Genomic DNA, 18,601 nt, shown 5'->3' with positions numbered 1-18,601 from the left:
TATTACAGGATTGGCTACAAGCGTTGGCTTTGGTGGGAGACCTAAGGTGCAATTGACCTGGGGTAAGTGGCTAGTCCTATGAATATTGTTGTGATTCTTGGCATACGGGACCATCTATCACAAATGCAGGCCTGCCTAGGTGACAGGACAGATCAGAGTGACCCAAAGGGCTGCCTGTGACTCCATGTTAAGGATGTTATAGTGCCTGAGGAGTTCACACATGGGGTGGTTAAATCTAAGTATAGAGCTCACAGCCTATTAGGGTGTGTGCCCAGTTTCCTGACAGTCTGCCCTGAGGTTGGTGTCCACGCTCTGGAGTCACTGCAGGACAGCTTGACAAGGATGGCTCAGTACTCCAAGGCTTCCCCTCCCCGGACCCACCAGATCAAACCCTGGCTGGGCCTAACTAATTTTGCTGTGACATGATTGTAGTCACATCCATGGTATTTAAATAAATAAATAAAGATATACCAATCTCCTAGAACTGGAAGGGACCTTGAAAGGTCATTGAGTTCAGCCCCCTGCCTTCACTAGCAGGACCAAGTACTGATTTTGCCCCAGATCCCTAGGTAGCCCCCTCAAGGATTGAACTCACAACCTTGGGTTTAGCAGGCCAATGCTCAAACCACTGAGCTATCCCTCCCCCCATGGAGGAAGGACAACCCAGCTCAAGGTACTACTGAGGCTGTTTCCAGCACCGGTGCTAGCAGGCAGGTCAGCCTGTGGCATGTTGTTGGAGGGGTGGGGAGCAGTTCCCCTCTGGCTCATGGACTAACTGGGCAGTTGGCTGAGAAGTCAATCCCCCCTGGGTTTGGTGGTGGTCTCCCCATAACGGATGTGGGGAAAGGGACAGCCAGGGCTTCCTAGTTCTGTGGGAGTTCAGGAAATGGAGCCTCAGGCTCTCCCCCACTAAAGCTCTTAGGAGTCTAATCTGAGCATGTAGGCATTCGTCAGAAGAGATGTCAGGAAAGTGCGGGGGAACAACATGACTCCCTCCCAGAGAGACAGATGCATGAGGTGAATTCCCTCTGAGGCAGCTGCCATGGAAACTGCAGGCCTACCCACAGCAGGGCAGCTCCCTGAGTGAGCTGCAGAAAGCTCAGCCCCTGGCTTCAATCACGTCCCCATTTCCAGAAAGGTGGGGGGGGGGTTACAGCGACGTAGCTGAAGCAATAGTTCTCTTGCTGTAAAACCCTAGTGGAGGCAATGCACCTGCAGTTTTTACAGCAAAGTAGCTAGGGGAGATCAGCACTGTTAATTGCCCACCTCTGGTTGGCCTCAGAATAAAACTACACTGCCTTGTTCCCACTGGGCTTTTACAGCAGGATGGCTGTCAGAGACCCCTTGGCTAAGGGTCCCTTGTTCTTTGCAAACAACTCATCTCAGACCTGACAAACGCACTATACCAACCCCATGTTATAATGTTGCATCCCATAATGCTTTATAGAAATATGCTTATGAGTGTAAATATGACATAACTGGAATATGTTTTATGCTAGATATGCCATGTAACGTATCTTTGCAAGTTATGATCTACTGAATATATTCATCCTATTTGTAGGCATGTATCATTTTTATATCTGAAGTTATGAGCATTGGCTCTATGCTTGTATTTAAAGTGTTTGCTGTAGGAAGCACATCAGACAGATTTTGTCAACATAGTGTGAAGGGTTTATTCAAGTAATTGGCAGTACTTAATTAACAATGGACAAAGCACATCTGAGCTTTCCTAGGAACGTTCAAACTAACATGTAAACAATGGTGTTGGACTGCAAAAAGCTGAATCATTCATAGACATATGACTTGCCCAGGTAACTAGAGACCCTATCTTGTGGCTGTGATCTGGCACAAGAAAGAGAATATAAGAGGCCCTGGAACCCCCTCCATTTTGTCTTCAGCTGGATCAGAAGGTAGCCTCTCTACCCCAAAGAGATTCCTGAAAGAAACTGGATCAAAGGACAGTAACTATGGGGGTGTGAGTGATTGCTGGACCCAGACTAGGAAGGAGTCTAGTCTGTCAAAGAAGCTTATTGGAACATCTCTGAGGGTGAGATTTACCTGCATTTAGTTTCCTACTGTATTAGGCTTAGACTTGTGTGTTTTTGTTTTATTTTGCTTGGTAATTCACTTTGTTCTGTCTGTTATTACTTGGAACCACATAAATCCTACTTTTTATATTTAATAAAATCACTTTTGCTTATTAATTGATCCAGAGTACGTAATTAATACCTGGGGGAGCAAACAGCTGTGAATATCTCTCTATCAGTGTTATAGATGGCGAACAATTTATGAGTTTACCCTGTATAAGCTTTATACAGAGTAAAACGGATTTATTTGGGGTTTGGATCCCATTGGGATCTGGGTGCTAGAGACAGAAGCACTTTCTAAGCCATTTTCAATTAAGTCTGCTGCTTTTGGGGGACATGGTTCAGACCTGGGTCCATGTTTGTATCAGGCTGGCGTGTCTGGCTCAACAAGGCAGGGTACTGAAGTCCCAAGCTGCCAGGGAAAATGGGCTCAGAGGTAGCCTCAGCACATCAGGTGGCAGTCCCAAGGCGGTTTCTGTGACCCAACCTGTCACACATGTTTTATGGGCTTTTCATCCATTAAGAATGTGCAAAATATCTACAGAAAGCTTGTGACTTGTCAAGGTTCATAAATGGGAGAGATGTATGTATGGGTATAATTTAAGGGATAATGTATTTATAGTGACAGTATGCTTTATGGATTTGGAATAAAACTTAGTCACCAGATGATAATGTGTCTTGGTGATGGCCCAAGCAGGCAGGAGGGAGCTCTCACCCCACTGTGTTTAGCCGGTGATGGAGTGCAAGACTCAGTGATCTAGCATTGCCCCATCCCAAGACTTTTAGTGGAAAACCATCAGACAGTTGCAATCAAAACCACTTGGAGATTAAAAGAACATTACAACAGGTAGAATCACCCTGTCTCTGAATAAATACAGATGTTCAGTGTTACGGAGGGTAGGGAAAGCACACTGTATCCTTTCACCGAGGAGACACTGGTGGGGAGTGGGGGTGCGAGGATATTCTCATGAAAGTTTGGATCCTGGTAAGCCAGGCAGCTCTGCAAAAGACTGGATTTTGAGGGGGTAGCTGGGGAGAAACAATTTCTTAGATCGGAAAGGGAACTATTAATAAGTGTACATCCTATTTTGCATTTTGTGATTCTGGTTTGCATTGTGATATTTCCCTCTCACCTCTGGGAGGCAAAGGTGGAACTCAGCTGGGTGCTGCTTTCAGCCCTAGAGGTCAGTTTGCTTCAGGCAAAGGGCGAGAGACTCAACTAAAAACAAGAAGTTAAGTAGAGATTTGCTTTCATGTTACCCTAAAGGTCAGTTGTGTCCACAAGAGGTTTTCCCCTGCACAAAGGGCAGGTGAAATGGGGAACACTTTCTGCAATTTCATCTCAGCAGTTTCCACCCCAAAAACATAACATTTTGGCTTCACAGTCATGATTTTTCTCCTGTTTTCACAGTGAACTAACTTGGCTTGAAAACCAGCTCACCAAACACGGCCCTATTTTACCCTAAAATATTCAGAAAAACAAAGCCAGCTTTGACTTGACAACAAAAAGCAGAAGTGGTCACATTTTGAGTTCTGTGACACACATTTCATAGTTGAAGGCCAGAAGTGCTCATTACGATCAGTTAGTCTTGACCTTAACGCAGGAGGACATAGGATTTAACCCAGGGATTCCTGCAACAAGCCCCACAGCTTCTGGCTGAGCTACAGCACATTTTTTAGGAAGATGTCCAGTCCTGATGTAAAGGCGCCAAATGATGGTAATTTGCTAGTAAATTGTTCCAGTCAATATTTCAGTACTCCTCAATGACCTGACCAGAGAAAGAACCAGTCTATGCTTCTGCTGCCCTACCATTAACAAGCAGGCCCTGTATTCTAGCTCATTCTCAACATTTTCCAATCCAGGTTTTGAAACCAAAACACGACACCTTCACACCCCAGCCCACCGGAATACAAGAGAAGGGAAGTCCCAGAGCTAATTCCTAGAAGTTATTACAATTTACAACGTGTGCTCTGGCGCCAGCTGTTGGCCATTTATAGCCACTACATGGAGAGCACAGCATGGGAGACCTGGCAGAAAGAGCCATTTGGGCTTCTTTGGCAAGTTTGACACTGTAAAGGGTGAGGGTGGGACATACAGGGAGCATCTCACTGTCCTGTCCTGAAAGTTGTATCATGCTCGCACTGACTGTCAGATCTGAAGCAATTTCTGCCAGCTCAGATTGGCAGGAACCTTGGCAATTTTTTGCCTTGCTCTGCAGCATGGGTCACCTGCTGGGTTCCCTGGCCATATCTCACCTAATCAATGCCCTGCCCTTGCAGGGGCCTTGGAGCACCCAGTCTCTCCTGTTTTCTGCCTGCAGCCACAATAGTTGAATCTCCTGAGGACTAAAGTCTTTGGGCTCAATGTAGGGATATGTGGGGGAAGTGTAATGAATGGCCTGTGATAGACAGAAGATTAGACCAGATGATCTAATGGTCCTGTAAGTGGTGTACTCACCACCCATAGAGCCCTCTTGGGTCAGGGTGCGATGCTCCTTTCCTGTGCCTCCTGCTGGCCATCTGCTTTTTGCCAGGTTTTCCGTGGCCCGGCCCTCCAGCCAAGACAAAGTTCTGTCCCCTTCCAGGGGAACAAGTGATCCAACTGCAAGTCCAAGCTAAACATCCAAACAATAATTCTTCCATAGCTCCTTGGGAGTGCTTTTCCTCAGGGGCTGGCAGGAGAACCTAGGCCCACGTGCTACTCAGGGTTCTGACCCAGGAACCGTGTACTATGGAGCTAAGTCTGCTTCTTCAGCCATGCTGCTCTTTTCCTGGCTGCTTCCTACCTCTAAGGGCTTGGCTACACTTGCAAGTTGCAGCGCTGGTAGAGGCTTTCCAGCGCTGCAATTAGTAACCGTCCACACCTGCAAGGCACATCCAGCGCTGCAACTCCCTGGCTGCAGTGCTGGCTGTACACCTGGCCAGGTTGGGGGTGTAGCGATTGCAGCGCTGGTGATCCAGGGCTGCTCATCAAGTGTGGACACACACCAGCGCTTTTATTGGCCTCCAGGGAATAAGGAGATATCCCAGAAAGCTTTTAACTAAATTACTCTCTTTGTTTTGTTATGCAGCCTCTCTTTGTTTTGTTGTGAACTCCGATCGGAGCTCCGTTGAACTGCTTATCTAAAAAACAAACACTGATCACAGCAAACAGGAGCTATCTGTACCTGGCTGTGAACGATCAAATGAGAGGCAGGGAGTGAATGTCAAACAGCGTTGGAGGCAGGCTGTTTGCAATTAAGACCAAGGGTTCGTGAACATTTTGTGATTTTTCAATCCAGGAAGCTAAAGTGTTGGCTCCAAAAATCCACTCTCTCTCTCTTCCCCGCTCCCTGTCACAGTACACCACCCTCCACCCCCCTCTTTTGAAAAGCACGTTGTTGCCACTTGAATGCTGGGATAGCTGCCCATAATGCAGCACTCCCAACAGCGCTGCAAATGTTGCCACACACCAGCGCTGGTAGCTGTGAGTGTGGCCACACACCAGCGCTGCTCCTACACAGCTGGATGACCAGCGCTGCAAACCGTAAGTGTAGCCAAGCCCTAAGCCTCCTTTACTGCTTCCCCACAGCATATGCTTAACACAGCTTCTCTTTGATTCTCAGGCCTCTCCCATCGCTGATGAACTACTCAGTCTTCCACTCCACTAAAGTGATTTTACTGACCTCAGGGCCTGAGCTGTGGGGCTGGCTGGGCTTGGCTCTCCGCTCCAAGTGGTGCAACCTCCAGGGTTACAGCACTGCTCAGGTTTGGCCCCACCCTCTTGACTGGACCAAATTTGTGTGAGTGGAATTGTGACCTATTTTGTGGGGTTGCAGAGCCACTCACTCAAATCCGGCCTATGTGGACTCCCGTTGTCATGACCCTAGGCCAAAACTGAGTGATGCTGGGACCCCAGAGGTTGCAGTGCCTGGAGCAGGGAGCGAACCCAGCCAGCCTTGTGGGACAAGGAGCCACAGGAGCTGCCACGTGACCCTTTGAAACATTTGGGTCCTAAGCCTCAGGTTGAGAAACCCTGATCCCCCTGCACTGTGGCAGGACTATGTATACCTAGTCTATCCCTGACAGGTGCTTGTCTATCCATTCAGTCCAATATAAGATTTCCACTGTTATCACTGCTAGTATTATCCAGTCTGATATAGAGCTTCTACTATTACCCTTGGAGCCTATTCAATCAGCCATACTTTCAGGAGAGGGAACTGTTATCAGTGACTCTGAAAAAGACTTATGGGCCATAGTAGGTAACCAAACAAACATTGTAACCTCATCAGGGAAAACTTTTCATTATACGTCTGTCCAGTGCCTAGCACAATGGGATCCAGCTCTGTGGAGAGGGTGCCTAGGTGCCACCCACCCCTGCAGATAAATAATGATGATCTCCTAGTTTGATGCTGTGGGAAAAAATTACTAGTCTGATCGCCGGCTGTATAAGCAAGGGAATAGGAATAGGGAGATGATATTCCTTTGAATACAGCACTGATTAGAGCATCATGTCTATGCCCCACAAAGGAAAAATTGGAGAGGGTTTAGAGAAGAGCTACAAGGATGATTTGTGGTCTGGAAAACAAGCCTTACAGCAGAGACTGAAGGAGCTCAATCTGTTATACCAAAAAGGTGAAGAGATGGCTGTATTACCATCTACAACAGGAGTCGGCAACCTATGGCATGTGTGCCAAAGACAGCGAGCTGATTTTTAATGGCACGCTGCTGCCTGCTGGGGTCCCAGCCCCGAACCCAGACCGGCAGCAGGCTGGGCGGGGCCGGCAGCCAGGACCCCGGCAGGCAGCAGCGTGCCATTAAAAATCCTGCCTGGCCCAGTCTGCTCTTCTCTGCTCCCCGCCCACTGCTCTCTCCTGCAGGAGCAGGGGGCAGAAGCCAAGCTCCCCCCTCCCCTGCCTCTTCCCCCAGCATGCTGGGTTCCTGCCCCTCCTCCTCTCCCTCCCTGCCACTGAACAGCTGATGGCCCTGGAGAGGGAGGGGGAGAAGCAGAGCAGGAACTGCAGCCACCACTGTGCTTGTGCTCTGGAGAAGAGGTGGGGGTGGGGACTAGGGGAAGGAGGGTGGAATCGGCAGATCTCCTCCAGCCCCCTGCTGTGAGCCGCTCAGGGCAGGGGGCTGGGAGTATCCCCATGACTCCAGCCCACACCCCCAGCCCTCTGCCCTGACTCCTGAACCCCCGCCCCACCCCCAGCCCTCTGCCCTGAGCCCTGCACCCCCCAGGCCCCTACCCTGCCCTGACCTGACCCGACTCCTGCACCCCTCCTACACACACCCAGCCCCCTGCCCTGACTCCTGCACCCCCCACACATACGCAGCCCCCCCACACCCCATGCCCTGACTCTTTCACCCCTCACATCCCCACCCTGAGCACCAAATGGAAGCTCCTGCACCCCCCCCCCACCGCATTCCCACCTGCACCCCTCACATCAAATGGGAGCTGCCCAGGTAAGTAAGCACTCCACACAAACCTCCTGCCCCAACCCTGAGCCTCCTCCCTCATTTTAGCTCCTGGCCAGACCCTACACCCCAACTCCCAGCCTGCTCCTTCACCCCAGCCCTGTGCTCAGTGCACTCCCACCCTCAGCTCAGTGCAGAGAGGAAAAGAATGGGTTAAAACCAGGAAGAAGGTAGGTACCTGCTCTATGTGGGCAGGGTCGGGATCCCAGACTGGCAGCAGGCTGAGCGGAGCCGGCTGCCAGGCCCCTGGCTGGCAGGAGCCAGTGGGTGAAATCCCATTCCGGCAGTGGGCTGAGACCCCCACTGCCAGTCTGGGCTCCCAGCCACCAGTCCCGCTCAGCCCACTGCCAGTCTGGGGTTCTGGCTGCCGGCCCCTTGCCAGACAGGGTCCTGGCCGCAGCCCCCCCTCAGCCTGCTGCCATCCAAGGTGAATGGAACCACAGGCTGGCAGCAGGCTGAGCGGGCCGGCGGCATAAGATCAGCATTTTAATTTAATTTTAAATGAAGCTTCTTAAACATTTTGAAAACCTTGTTTACTTTACATATGACAATAGTTTAGTTATATAATATATAGACTTATAGAGGGAGACCTTCTAAAAAACGTTAAAATGTATTACTGGCACGCGAAACCTTAAATTAGAATGAATAAATGAAGACTCGGCACACCATTTCTGAAAGGTTCCCAACCCCTGCTCTACAACAAGATATCTGATTTTAGGCATCTTTTTAATCTAGCAGGCAAAGGCTGGAAGCTGAAGTTAGAAAAATTCAAATTGAAACTAAAAACATTCACCACAAAGGTAGTTAGCCATTAGAAGATATTCTGATGAGATGTGGTATATAAAGGCACTGTTACTTGGAGTTTTTCAAACCGAGATTGGATATCTTTTAAAAAGATACATGTCTTGCTCAACCAGAAGTTGTCAGGTTCCTGTACTGTGTGACAGAATAATTCCCTTTTTGGCAGAAATTACTAAGTGACATTCTCTGGCCTGTGTTATGCAAGAAATCAGACAAAATGATCAGAATGGTCTCATCTGCCTTATCATTTAGTGTTACAAAAAAATAATTACAGACTTACACAATGCAGTTATGGTAATGCTTCATTATACCCCGAGAAACTTAATTCTACTCTCTGTGGTAACCACCATGCCTTGATCCCACAAGACTCTGACCTCTGCTATGGAAAGTGACTAAGGACTGTAGGCAAAAGGCAAGACTGCTCATACTTTGTATAATGTTGCATACTCTATTGTGAGAGAGTAGAAGATCTGGAGAAGGTTATGACATCTACTTCTTTGACCTCTGTTGTTAACTCCTCCTCCCCCCCCGCCCGAGTGATTTGTTTACAGTGTTGGTATAGGCGTGTCGGTGCCAGGATATGAGAGACACAAGGTGGGTGGGGTTTTATCTTCTTAGGCCAACTTTGGTTGGTGAAAGAGACAAGCCTTCTAGCTCCACATGTCTGAAGAAGTGCTCTGGAGAGCTCAAAACCATGTCTCTCTCACCAAAGTTGGTCCAATAAAAAGGTATTACCTCCCCCACCTTTTCTCTCCCAGTGTGAGTTGATATTCCTGGAGCAATGAAAAACAAGGACCCATTAGAAAATTAGCCACATTATTAGATTTTTTGATTGCAAACTCAATTTCAAAACTGAAAGCAAGTTAGACAGGAAGCTCAATTGTGGAGTAGCAACAAAAATTCAGCCTGGAGGGACTTGGAGCGGTGCAAATCAGAATCCCGCTGCACAAGGGGTCGGTGTGTGGGACACAGAAGTACTCTGTCTTTGCCTGTTCTTCAAGACATCTCCGTAAGGGTGTCTGGGTGTGTTGTGGGGGAGGCATTACTTTAAGTGTGTGTTTCCTGCATTACATAAATTTGTGGTTTGGCTTCTGGTAATGCTAACATTCTTCTTAGGGATACAAAGGGAGAGCCTTCCTGAAGGTTTCATTACTTTCTAATGTTCAAGTTCTGGCTATTCAGCAGCAGCCTTAGCAAAGCTTTTGGGAAGTGAATAGTGTAGTTAGCACAGAGATGAGAGCCACTAAACCTGGACGGGCCTTTATCCAGCCTTCGTCACTGAGTGACCTGGGACAAGTCACTTAACCTCTTTGTGCCCCATTCTCCACCACCAGGGGGATAACACTGTGGAAAGTGCTGTTGGGGCTAAGTATGATCATTCTTCGCTCTCTTCAGCATTATTCATGGGATTTGAACTAGCAGGACTCTTCAGTCTGTCATACTTGCTTAAAAAGGCGGCAAACATCACCACTTGTGGCCCCTGTGAAAAAGCTGGTGTGGGTTCAACTTTGCGTTAAGACTCCTCACAACCAGGAGAATCGAGCTCAATATCATTTTGTTGAGACATTTTTCTTTTAAGCAGCATGGCTGAATCGTAGTTCACCCTCCCCCTGTATCATGGGCGCCTTGTAGAAGTTCAAATCAAAACGGATACAAATTTGGCTTTGCTGGACAACTGGCTTCCTCTCAGCCTGGGCTTTGGCTCTCTTTGAGCATTACTGTGGATAGGTTAAGGTATGAGTAAGATTCATACTTTAAAAAAACAAAACAAAAAAAACACCCAAGGGAATTTTTTTTTTTTTTTTTTTTACATGAGATCTCAGTCCCACATATTCCTTTCTTTGCTGGGGAATCTTGACTAGGTGCTCTAAAGGCCTGCATAGTCATGTGATGACTGTTACGGCATTGTGAGCACCAGCTCTCCCTCCCTCTGTCTTCAGGGAAGGGGTTGCAAAGTACTAGATTTAGGTATTCTGTCAAGAAAGCAGCAGCATCTTCATCCGTAGGCCCTGCTGGAATGTGGGCTGCTCCCAGTCTCCGTTAGCCATGGGAAGGAGAAGCAGCTCCTTGAAGCTTTGCCAGTCTCTGCCATCTAGTAGAAGTGAGACAGTTGATCAGGGCACAGAAATTTGGAAGCAGCAGCTTGAATCCCACTTTTGGCTGCCATTTGATTTAGGATTTTCCTTTCTGTAGTAAATTGCCAACAGTCTTCTTTTAAAGTTAGCGTTACCTGTTACATGTGGCATTTCCCAGCTCCTGCAATGAGACAGGCAGTGTGGGCGTGAACACACATCCCCAGAACAGCCTAGACTATGGACAAAGAAACAGCCTCTTTCCCCAACCTCCCTGAAGAAGCTGGCTGTGCAATCTATGGGTTGGGATGGAGTCTCACTGCTTGGGGGATGGGGATTGGGACAGCACAGAATATCAGGAGGTGGGCACAAGGCAGGAGACAGTGGAGGAAGCCAAATGGTGCTACGGGCAGCAAGTGGCTGTTTCTAAATGGTGGAGAGCAAAATGGTCTTCCTCAGAATAGCTCCAAGGCACAGGAGCTATCTTCTCCCAAAAGTACCTGCTCTCCAGTGTCAGGCCCCACTTTCCTCCCACAAGGCTCTAACTTCCCTCTCCACTTATAAATTAAACCTCATGCTTAAAACTTTCCTCTTCATATCTTGTCCATTAGGAGGGGAAGGTATAGCTCAGTGGTTTGAGCATTGGCCTGCTAAACCCAGGGTTGTGAGTTCAATCCTTGAGGGGGCCACTTAGGGATCTGGGGCAAAAATTGGTCCTGCTAGTGAAGGCAGGGGGCTGGACTCCATGACCTTTCAAGGTCCCTTCCAGTTCTAGAAGATTGGTATATCTCCAATTATAAAAAAACCTTTAAACACACAATGATGCAGATGAATCTATGAAAAGGACTTTGCATTTATTACAGCAGCATTCTGATATGCTAGAGTCCTGTGTGAAGAGGTGACAATGACATTCAGTACAAGAAGTGGTGGGCAAAGAAACAAATTTGACTTTTGGGCCTTCCCTCAGAGGTAGCCAAAAGACCATTGGGTTCCACCACTCAAATGCCATTTTGAGCCAAATTTGGGAAATTCCTTTATTATGGGTTGCTGATGAAATAACCCCAAATTTGACAACTGTCATAAGTCACAATAAAAGTCACCACTAACAGTTCCCAGACATGATAGTTTTCTTCTTCCAAGGGTGGTCACATCGAGTACATAACTTCCAATTTGGAAAAACTATACTGCTCAAGGTCCCCAGTTCCATTTATTGGATACTAGCCAGGCAATTGCTGACGGGGAATGAATGTGCTAGTGCTGACAGCCAAGTCCACCCAAATGATAGACTACTGTCAACTAGTGGCACTAGCTACTCACCCCAACACCTTCCAAGAGAATGCCCTTGTGGGTGACCCCTGTCACAACCAAACCAAGGAGTGGAGGGGCCACAGGGGGAGGGAGGGCCAGTATGGAGGCGAGGCTATGGGGATGTGCCACAGGTACTGTAACAAAATAATACCACGTAGTTGTTCTATAGCGCTTTTCATCAGTAGATTTAAAATTCTATTACAAAAAGGAGGTCAGTACCATCACCCCCATTTTACAGATGGGGAAAATGGATGCATTTCCTTAATCCAGCCCAGTGAGGCAGGTTTCCTTTAACTCCTTTTCTTTTACACTGAATAGATTACACAGCACTGGAGAATAAACGGTTCTGCACAGCATCTACATGGCATGCTCTTCATACAAACACACACAAGCGCATATTATATTTCAGCACTAAGGCATTTTATTTTAAAATGTATGACGCTTTAGAGGCTGCTTATTTAAATTTCTAGCAAACACACTTAATGTTTTCATTCCATATCAAAGCATTATGACTAGCTGGGAAATCCCCTACCCCTACCCCCACCCCAAAGCCAGTAGTATATCTGGTGCCCTGCTGATCTCACTAGTATATATTGTAAGTATTATAGTTCAGTCTTGGATATAAGAATTGCCTTCTAAAACTAGTGGATTTCAAACTGGTGGGGTTTAAGGCTCATTCTGCTACATATGCCTGAAGAAAGAAAAAATGGGTGCTGGGAAAGGGGAGGGGGGGGGAATCTGCATCCTCTCCCAGATTCCACATATGCTCAGACACTGCTGGGCTTTAGGAGGCTGTGGAGCTGCTACTGCAGGGTCCTTGCTACCAGCAACCAAGTGCTTTACCAGGTCCCTCATGCTGCTTCTTCATCCACGACCATCTCTTGGAATTGGCTTCATAACTCACTAGGGTCCTTCTCATCCTGAGCCACTGGATACAAACTGCAGTCTCCACCTTATTACCCCTCACACCATTGTACATGGTACACTTCCACACCTCCCTTCCCCCGGGGAAGCTTCAGAAAAACAGGAAGTACCAACCAATGAGGAGCCATCTTGCTACATTAGTGATCCTCCAGAACCATAACCTATTGTTTCTTAAGAGGATTCCCTGGAAGCATAGGCAAACTGATAGGTCAGTGATTGTGTGGGAGGGATCTGAGCCCCTCACCAATTATAGGGAAGGCAGCCAGAGGAGAGGAGACTGGTTCTGTGTTTTGAGTACTCTAGTGAAACAAATTATAGCTGCCCCAGTACAATCGTGTTCTGAGGAGGGGAAAAGGAGTGGGTACAGGGAGCCCTTTAATGTACGTCTACAGGGGAGCTGGAGGTGTAATTTCCAGTTAGAACAGACATACCTGCGCTAGCTCTGACTGAGTTAGCATGCTAGACACAGAAGTGTAGCCGCCACTGCATGAATGGCTAGCCACCCTGACTATAATCCCACCTGAAATGCTAGGTACATACTTGGGGTGGTGTGACTTCTATTTTTAGTGCACTGGTACACGGATGTTTTCTCGAGCTGGAAATGACACCTTCCAGTTCCAGTGTAGCCATCCCCTCAGCCTCCCCTCCTAGCACTGCATTACAGGAAGCTGTCATAGTCCAGTTTTCAGAATAGGTAAAACAGCACTGATTTGGGTATACTGGGCTACAGCCCCAAACACAGTCCAGTCTAGCCATCAGTTTGAAAGACTGGCTCTATACTTCAGTGTGTTTCAAACAGCTTTCCCCTCTCAGCACAGAAATCACAGGCCCTTTCATTTGTGTGTGTGTCTCATAGTCCAGATCCAGAAGTGGAGGTTGCCAGGGTACAAATGGAGGGTCCACGTGGGCACTACACCCATCTTCACTTGGGTGTCTCGACTCCCCAGAAGTCCAATCCAGCTCCCAATGAAATCAAGGGAAAGACTCGCCCTGAGCTCATAGAGAACTGGATCAAGGCCTGGGTACTAAGAGACACTGCTTTTCCAACTTCATACATGTTCTGCACATACCTTGGTAAGCTATATACTAGTGTGATTACACCACAGGCACTCTCAGAAAACAGCTTTTTCCAATACAAATACCTGCCACAGCAAGGCACCTGCACTTTGGGCCTGCCCCAAAGCCCATTCACCTCCCTGGGCTTTGGATCTGCCCCTTTGACAAGTGCAACATTCCATACTCCTTCCAACTCTTTCTGTGGTCTGTGCCTCCCCCACCACTGGAGGAGGTCTCCCTGGTGACATTGACTGGGCGCAGAGAGGGAGACCGCATGACAACCATTCTGGCAGTGGGGAGCAGGCTTCTCCCCTTCACAGGGAAGTCCTAGTTACACCAAAGGAAAAGTACTTTGCCACAGGCATGTTTCTTCACCTGGATTTTAAGCACAGTGGTTCAGGCTGCAACCCGGACAGTCACTGGCGAGCGTGACAAATAGTCATGCACTCTGTCAGGTCCTCTATAGCAGTAGGCTGTTTGCCAGCACAGATCTATCACACCCACTAAACAAAAATGTGGATCAGTCTTCCTTAAAACTAAACAGTTCCTTCTCCCCCTGCCACTCACATTTTTCCCTACACAGGACACAAAGTCTAACTTCCACTCCTCCTCAAATGCAGTTGGAGCAGTGCAGCCCCAAGCAGTCAGAGTAACCCAGAGTTGGGTTGACTCTACAGCTTCACGGTAGCAAACAAGATGTACTACCCTTGGGTCACATTTCCATAGGAAAAAGGTTACACATATTACACATTTCTGCCTTGAAATGCTGACACAATGATGCAAGATTTGACAGTTTTCATAACGGCAAAGCTGAGGAGACCCCGCTGCCGAGTTCACAAAATGACAGCCTGCCTCGACGCCGGCCATCCTCACTTTAGCACAGCAGCAGCCCTTCCTTGGCTGTCAAGCGCTGGCGATGGATTTTGTCTTGCTGCAGCTCCTCATGGTTTGGATGCCAAAGTTTCATGATGATTCTCTCAATGTTTAGAGCGTAGACAGTGTGTGCTGGAACAACTTCTCTGTGCACCTGGGGGAGGGCGGGGGTTACACATTAGAAAACATTGCTAGCCAGACGCTATCACGCTCACTCCCCCACATTTCTAAAATAAGATGCATCTAGTGCATTTATTATAACTATATAATAAGCTGATGAGCAGGTTCTCAGGGGCAACAAAAAGGTTAGGCTTGTTGCTTTGTTTCTAACTTGCCAATATTTACCTACACCCAGAAGAGACCACCTGCACCCACTCAGGGTAAGCACAGGGAAATAGATAGTGCTTGTACCATGCTCATAAGGGTCATATTCAGGAAGCTAATTCCAGAGTCAAGAGTCCTTCTGCTGAGAATGCTTGGTCTTACCAGCCCCAAGCCATGCAAACCCAGGGAGGGACAACTCGGGCAGCCCAGCTGGTAATAAATACCTGCATGGAACACAGAGATTTATCTGGCAACTCAGTGTGCTGTATTTCTGCCAGAATCTCCATCAATCGAATGCAGGGAGGGGGGCCGTGACCACCTGTAACCCCATAGTGCATAATCCCAAGGTGAGAACCTATGATCTAATGCATAATGTGCTTGCATCTATGAGGCAACATTTACACAGCTGGCGGGGCCAATCCAGAGTTCCTGCCTAATATGCTGGGCAGCTCCATGTATAGCCACAGATTTAAGAAGAAAACAAGGAAACAGCCTGTTTAAATGAACAGGCAGTGGGGAGGGAGTGAAATCGGGTCAGTCTCCAAGTACATAATACAGAGCAGACACAATCAGCTCTGACTAGCAGTCTCTGCTTAGGAAAGCACCTCGCCAAGCCATGCCGCAATGGAACGTGAATGGTTACCTGTAATGCCTCAAAAAGGTCATACATGTTCACGGGAGGGAGAGTAGCTGGTAAAGTATTCCCAGAACATGCTAAGAGGAGAGCCGCCTGCTGCTCAGCATCATCAGGAGCGGGGTAGGAGGCTAGATTCTGACCTGCAGAAGGTGCCACACAGGTAGGAGGACTGTAAAGAGAGGGACATTAAAGACATTCCAGTCAATAAAAAAGCACCCACCTTGGGAAATATCAGGGCAGTAGCTTGGCTCCTGAACTTTATTCTTCAAGGCCTGAGCCAGCTCTGAGTGTCTAGATACCAACGTTGCACTGGTTTCACTAAAAATCAGCTTTTAAAAGGGACTGAGTTAAAATGGCGCAAAGCTGTGTGGCTGCACTTAAACTGGTTTACGTTACTTTTAACTTGGTCACTTTATTGCAGACAGGCTGCTGGCATTCTTACATGACTAATCTCCAGCCAGAACAGATCCCAAGGCTGTGTCTACACTAGGTAAAGAGTTGCACAAACTAAAAACAAATACGTATTGGTTAAACTATGTATCAGTTGCAACTCTTCAAATGGCAAAATCCCACTGCTCCCCAGCAGCCAAAGACAGCATGCTTACTCCTAAGCATAAACAACACGCCAGATAGTGCACTGCTGTTTGGATTTCAGAGATTACAAGAGACAAGATGTGTTCTGGAGATTAGCTATTAAAAAGACCTTGATATCTCAGGACTGAAAACATAAAGGAGCCCACTCTGGCCCATGTGTCTGGCAGAGACAAGGCAGGAACAAACAAAGTCTTTATCTGCAAGGTGCTGAAGGTAAAACCTAAAAGTTCGCCTGAAGCTCTGGGACTGTGGCTGACCTCTCTGCTCCCAAGCCGGAGCAGTCCTAGTCCTATTTTTGGCCCCCTACCACCCTGAAGCTGAAGGAATTTACATATGCAAAACCCATCACTTGCATGCACAAGTGATGGACTCCGTCCTGCTCCCAGCAGAACAAAAACCAAACCAAACTAAACCAAACAGCCAACCGATCAGAAGAGGAGCAAAACAAAACAGAGTGGCACAGCAGTTCAGTGCCCCAGACAACTGCCCGGCTCACCCACCCCTGGAACTGCCCCTGCTCCCAAGGCACACTGACGCTGTCCACCACGAGGGTTGTGTTTTGCTGTGCAGAGACTGAGCTTTACTGGGGGGCAGCCTGAGACTGCAGAACAAATTTTTACAGAATCCAAGAACTAAATTGACTCTCACCAGCTTCTGCTCCAAGTGTGGGTGCAATTTTCTGACCTTGCTTTCAGCGAAAAGCACACAGAGCAGAGCAGAGAGAGAACAAATATAAATTATTTAAAAGACCTTAACATAATTTTCCCTTGGAGGAGGAAAAAAAGGGAGTCCCATATCTGACAGATGCTAGTTATGTTACTTTGTGCACTTCTGGAAGGCGCTCAGATAGCACAGTGATGAGGGAGATGAGATTGGAACCCCCACCCCTCCCTTCAGGAGGGTAGCACAAACTGATTGGGGATTCTGTGGGTTACCATCCACGGTTTGCACCTCTGGCAATTCCACGCTCTCTGTCATCACAAGCTGCATGCTCTATTTACTGTAGTAGAGAGAGCCTAGAGCATTAGGCCTGATGCAAGACCTAAGGCCTGAGCCAGAGGCTGTGAACCAAAGTCAGGCAATGTACAGAAGTAAATGCCTGTAAGTTCAATGTCCGGTACATGGACTTGGCACAGGTACTGCTAACATTGCTAAAACACACTGAATATATAAACACATTCCAGCACCGGCATATCCCTGCAGCTCCTAGCTGGAGGCGCTGGGGGCTCCGTGCACTACCCACGCTCACAGGTGCCATATCCGCAACTCCCATTGGCTGTGGTTCCCTGCCAATGGGAGCTGTGGAGTCTGAGCTCGAGGCAGTGCAGGAAGCCCACTGGCCTTCCCTCACCCTAGGAGCTGCAGGAATATGCAGAGCTGGGTAGGGAGCCTGACAACCACGCCAACCCTCCCCCACCCAGCACTGGCCGGGGTCCTGGACTGTGTGCTGCCCGCCTCGCCCCCAGAACCAGCGGGGGTCCCAGGCCCAAGTTTTAGTTAGGGGTATATAGTACAACTCATGGACAGATCACGTGCTCTGAATTTTTGTTTATTGCCCATGACTTTTACTAAAAATACCTGTGACTAAAACATAGCTTTAGTTATAGAGCATCAAGCCTGTACCCTGGGACCAGTGTATAATTAGTCCAAAAATACAATTCAATACATTATCCAATCCAATTTAAATGTCTCCAGTAATGGGCTTTCCTCCCTTCCCTTGGCAGTTAACATACAGAAAGGGCTTTGAGATCCCTAGATGAAAGGTACTTCAGATGTGTACAGCATTATCAGGGCTTGAAAAATCTATTTGCCAGTAGGGAGCAGGAAATTTTCCCTGAGGAGAGGGAGTGGGATGGTGGGAGAAGCATAATCTTCTGCAGAATTTACTCTTTCATGCAAAACAAAAAACCACTCCTTATGCTAAGATAACCTTCCAGATATGAATGGTACAGTCTTCTTGAGTCTGCAGACAGATGCAAGATTACTGCTGCTCATAGCCTTCCCAAGTGGCTGCAGCAGGAGACTGAAATCAACATCATTGCTGACAATTTTACTGCTGACCAAAAGAGTTCTGCACAGTAGCCACGAGCCAGCATCTTTGTCAATTCCACACTGTAGCTGTCTGGGAAAAGCAACAAAGGTAGACACTGGAGTTATCCACACGGGAGTAGGAACCAAAGAGGCTGGGGAAGTGGTAGAGCCAGGAGAGCAGGGAAGGGAAATAGTGGCCCAACCCCTTCGCTATTCTTCACAAGTCAGAAGACCATTGGGGGCATCTCATCTCATCTTAAGGTTTTATACAGATGCCCAGGTGAAAGCTGTTTCTCCCTTCCAGCAGCCAGAAATAGTTGGAAGATGCTGAGTAAGAGTCTGTGTGCTTCAAATCAAACACTCGCCTACTAACCAGAGGCTTATAAGAAAAAATGAGTCCTCAGACTGGATCTAGAGAGAACACCCAAGAAGGAATT

At 47.8% G+C, this 18,601-nt stretch overlaps 1 protein-coding gene across 1 annotated transcript in view; it reads right to left on the bottom strand.

The window, feature by feature from the left end:
- Nucleotides 1–12,391: 12,391 nt before the first annotated feature.
- The window catches only part of TADA1 (transcriptional adaptor 1), a 28,020-nt gene continuing 21,810 nt past the window's right edge, over nucleotides 12,392–18,601 (bottom strand). Inside the window, exons 7-8 of the mRNA XM_039484931.1 lie at nucleotides 15,546–15,708; nucleotides 12,392–14,732 (exon numbers count right to left, since the gene is read on the bottom strand). Coding sequence (XP_039340865.1) covers nucleotides 14,580–14,732; nucleotides 15,546–15,708 — 316 coding nt within the window. The 3' untranslated portion in view covers nucleotides 12,392–14,579. The remainder of the gene's footprint in view (nucleotides 14,733–15,545; nucleotides 15,709–18,601) is intronic.

The sequence above is a fragment of the Mauremys reevesii genome, linkage group 8 (assembly GCF_016161935.1).
Source record: "Mauremys reevesii isolate NIE-2019 linkage group 8, ASM1616193v1, whole genome shotgun sequence".
NCBI classification, from domain to species: Eukaryota; Metazoa; Chordata; order Testudines; family Geoemydidae; genus Mauremys; species Mauremys reevesii.
This window is presented reverse-complemented; position numbering and strand designations above follow the sequence as displayed.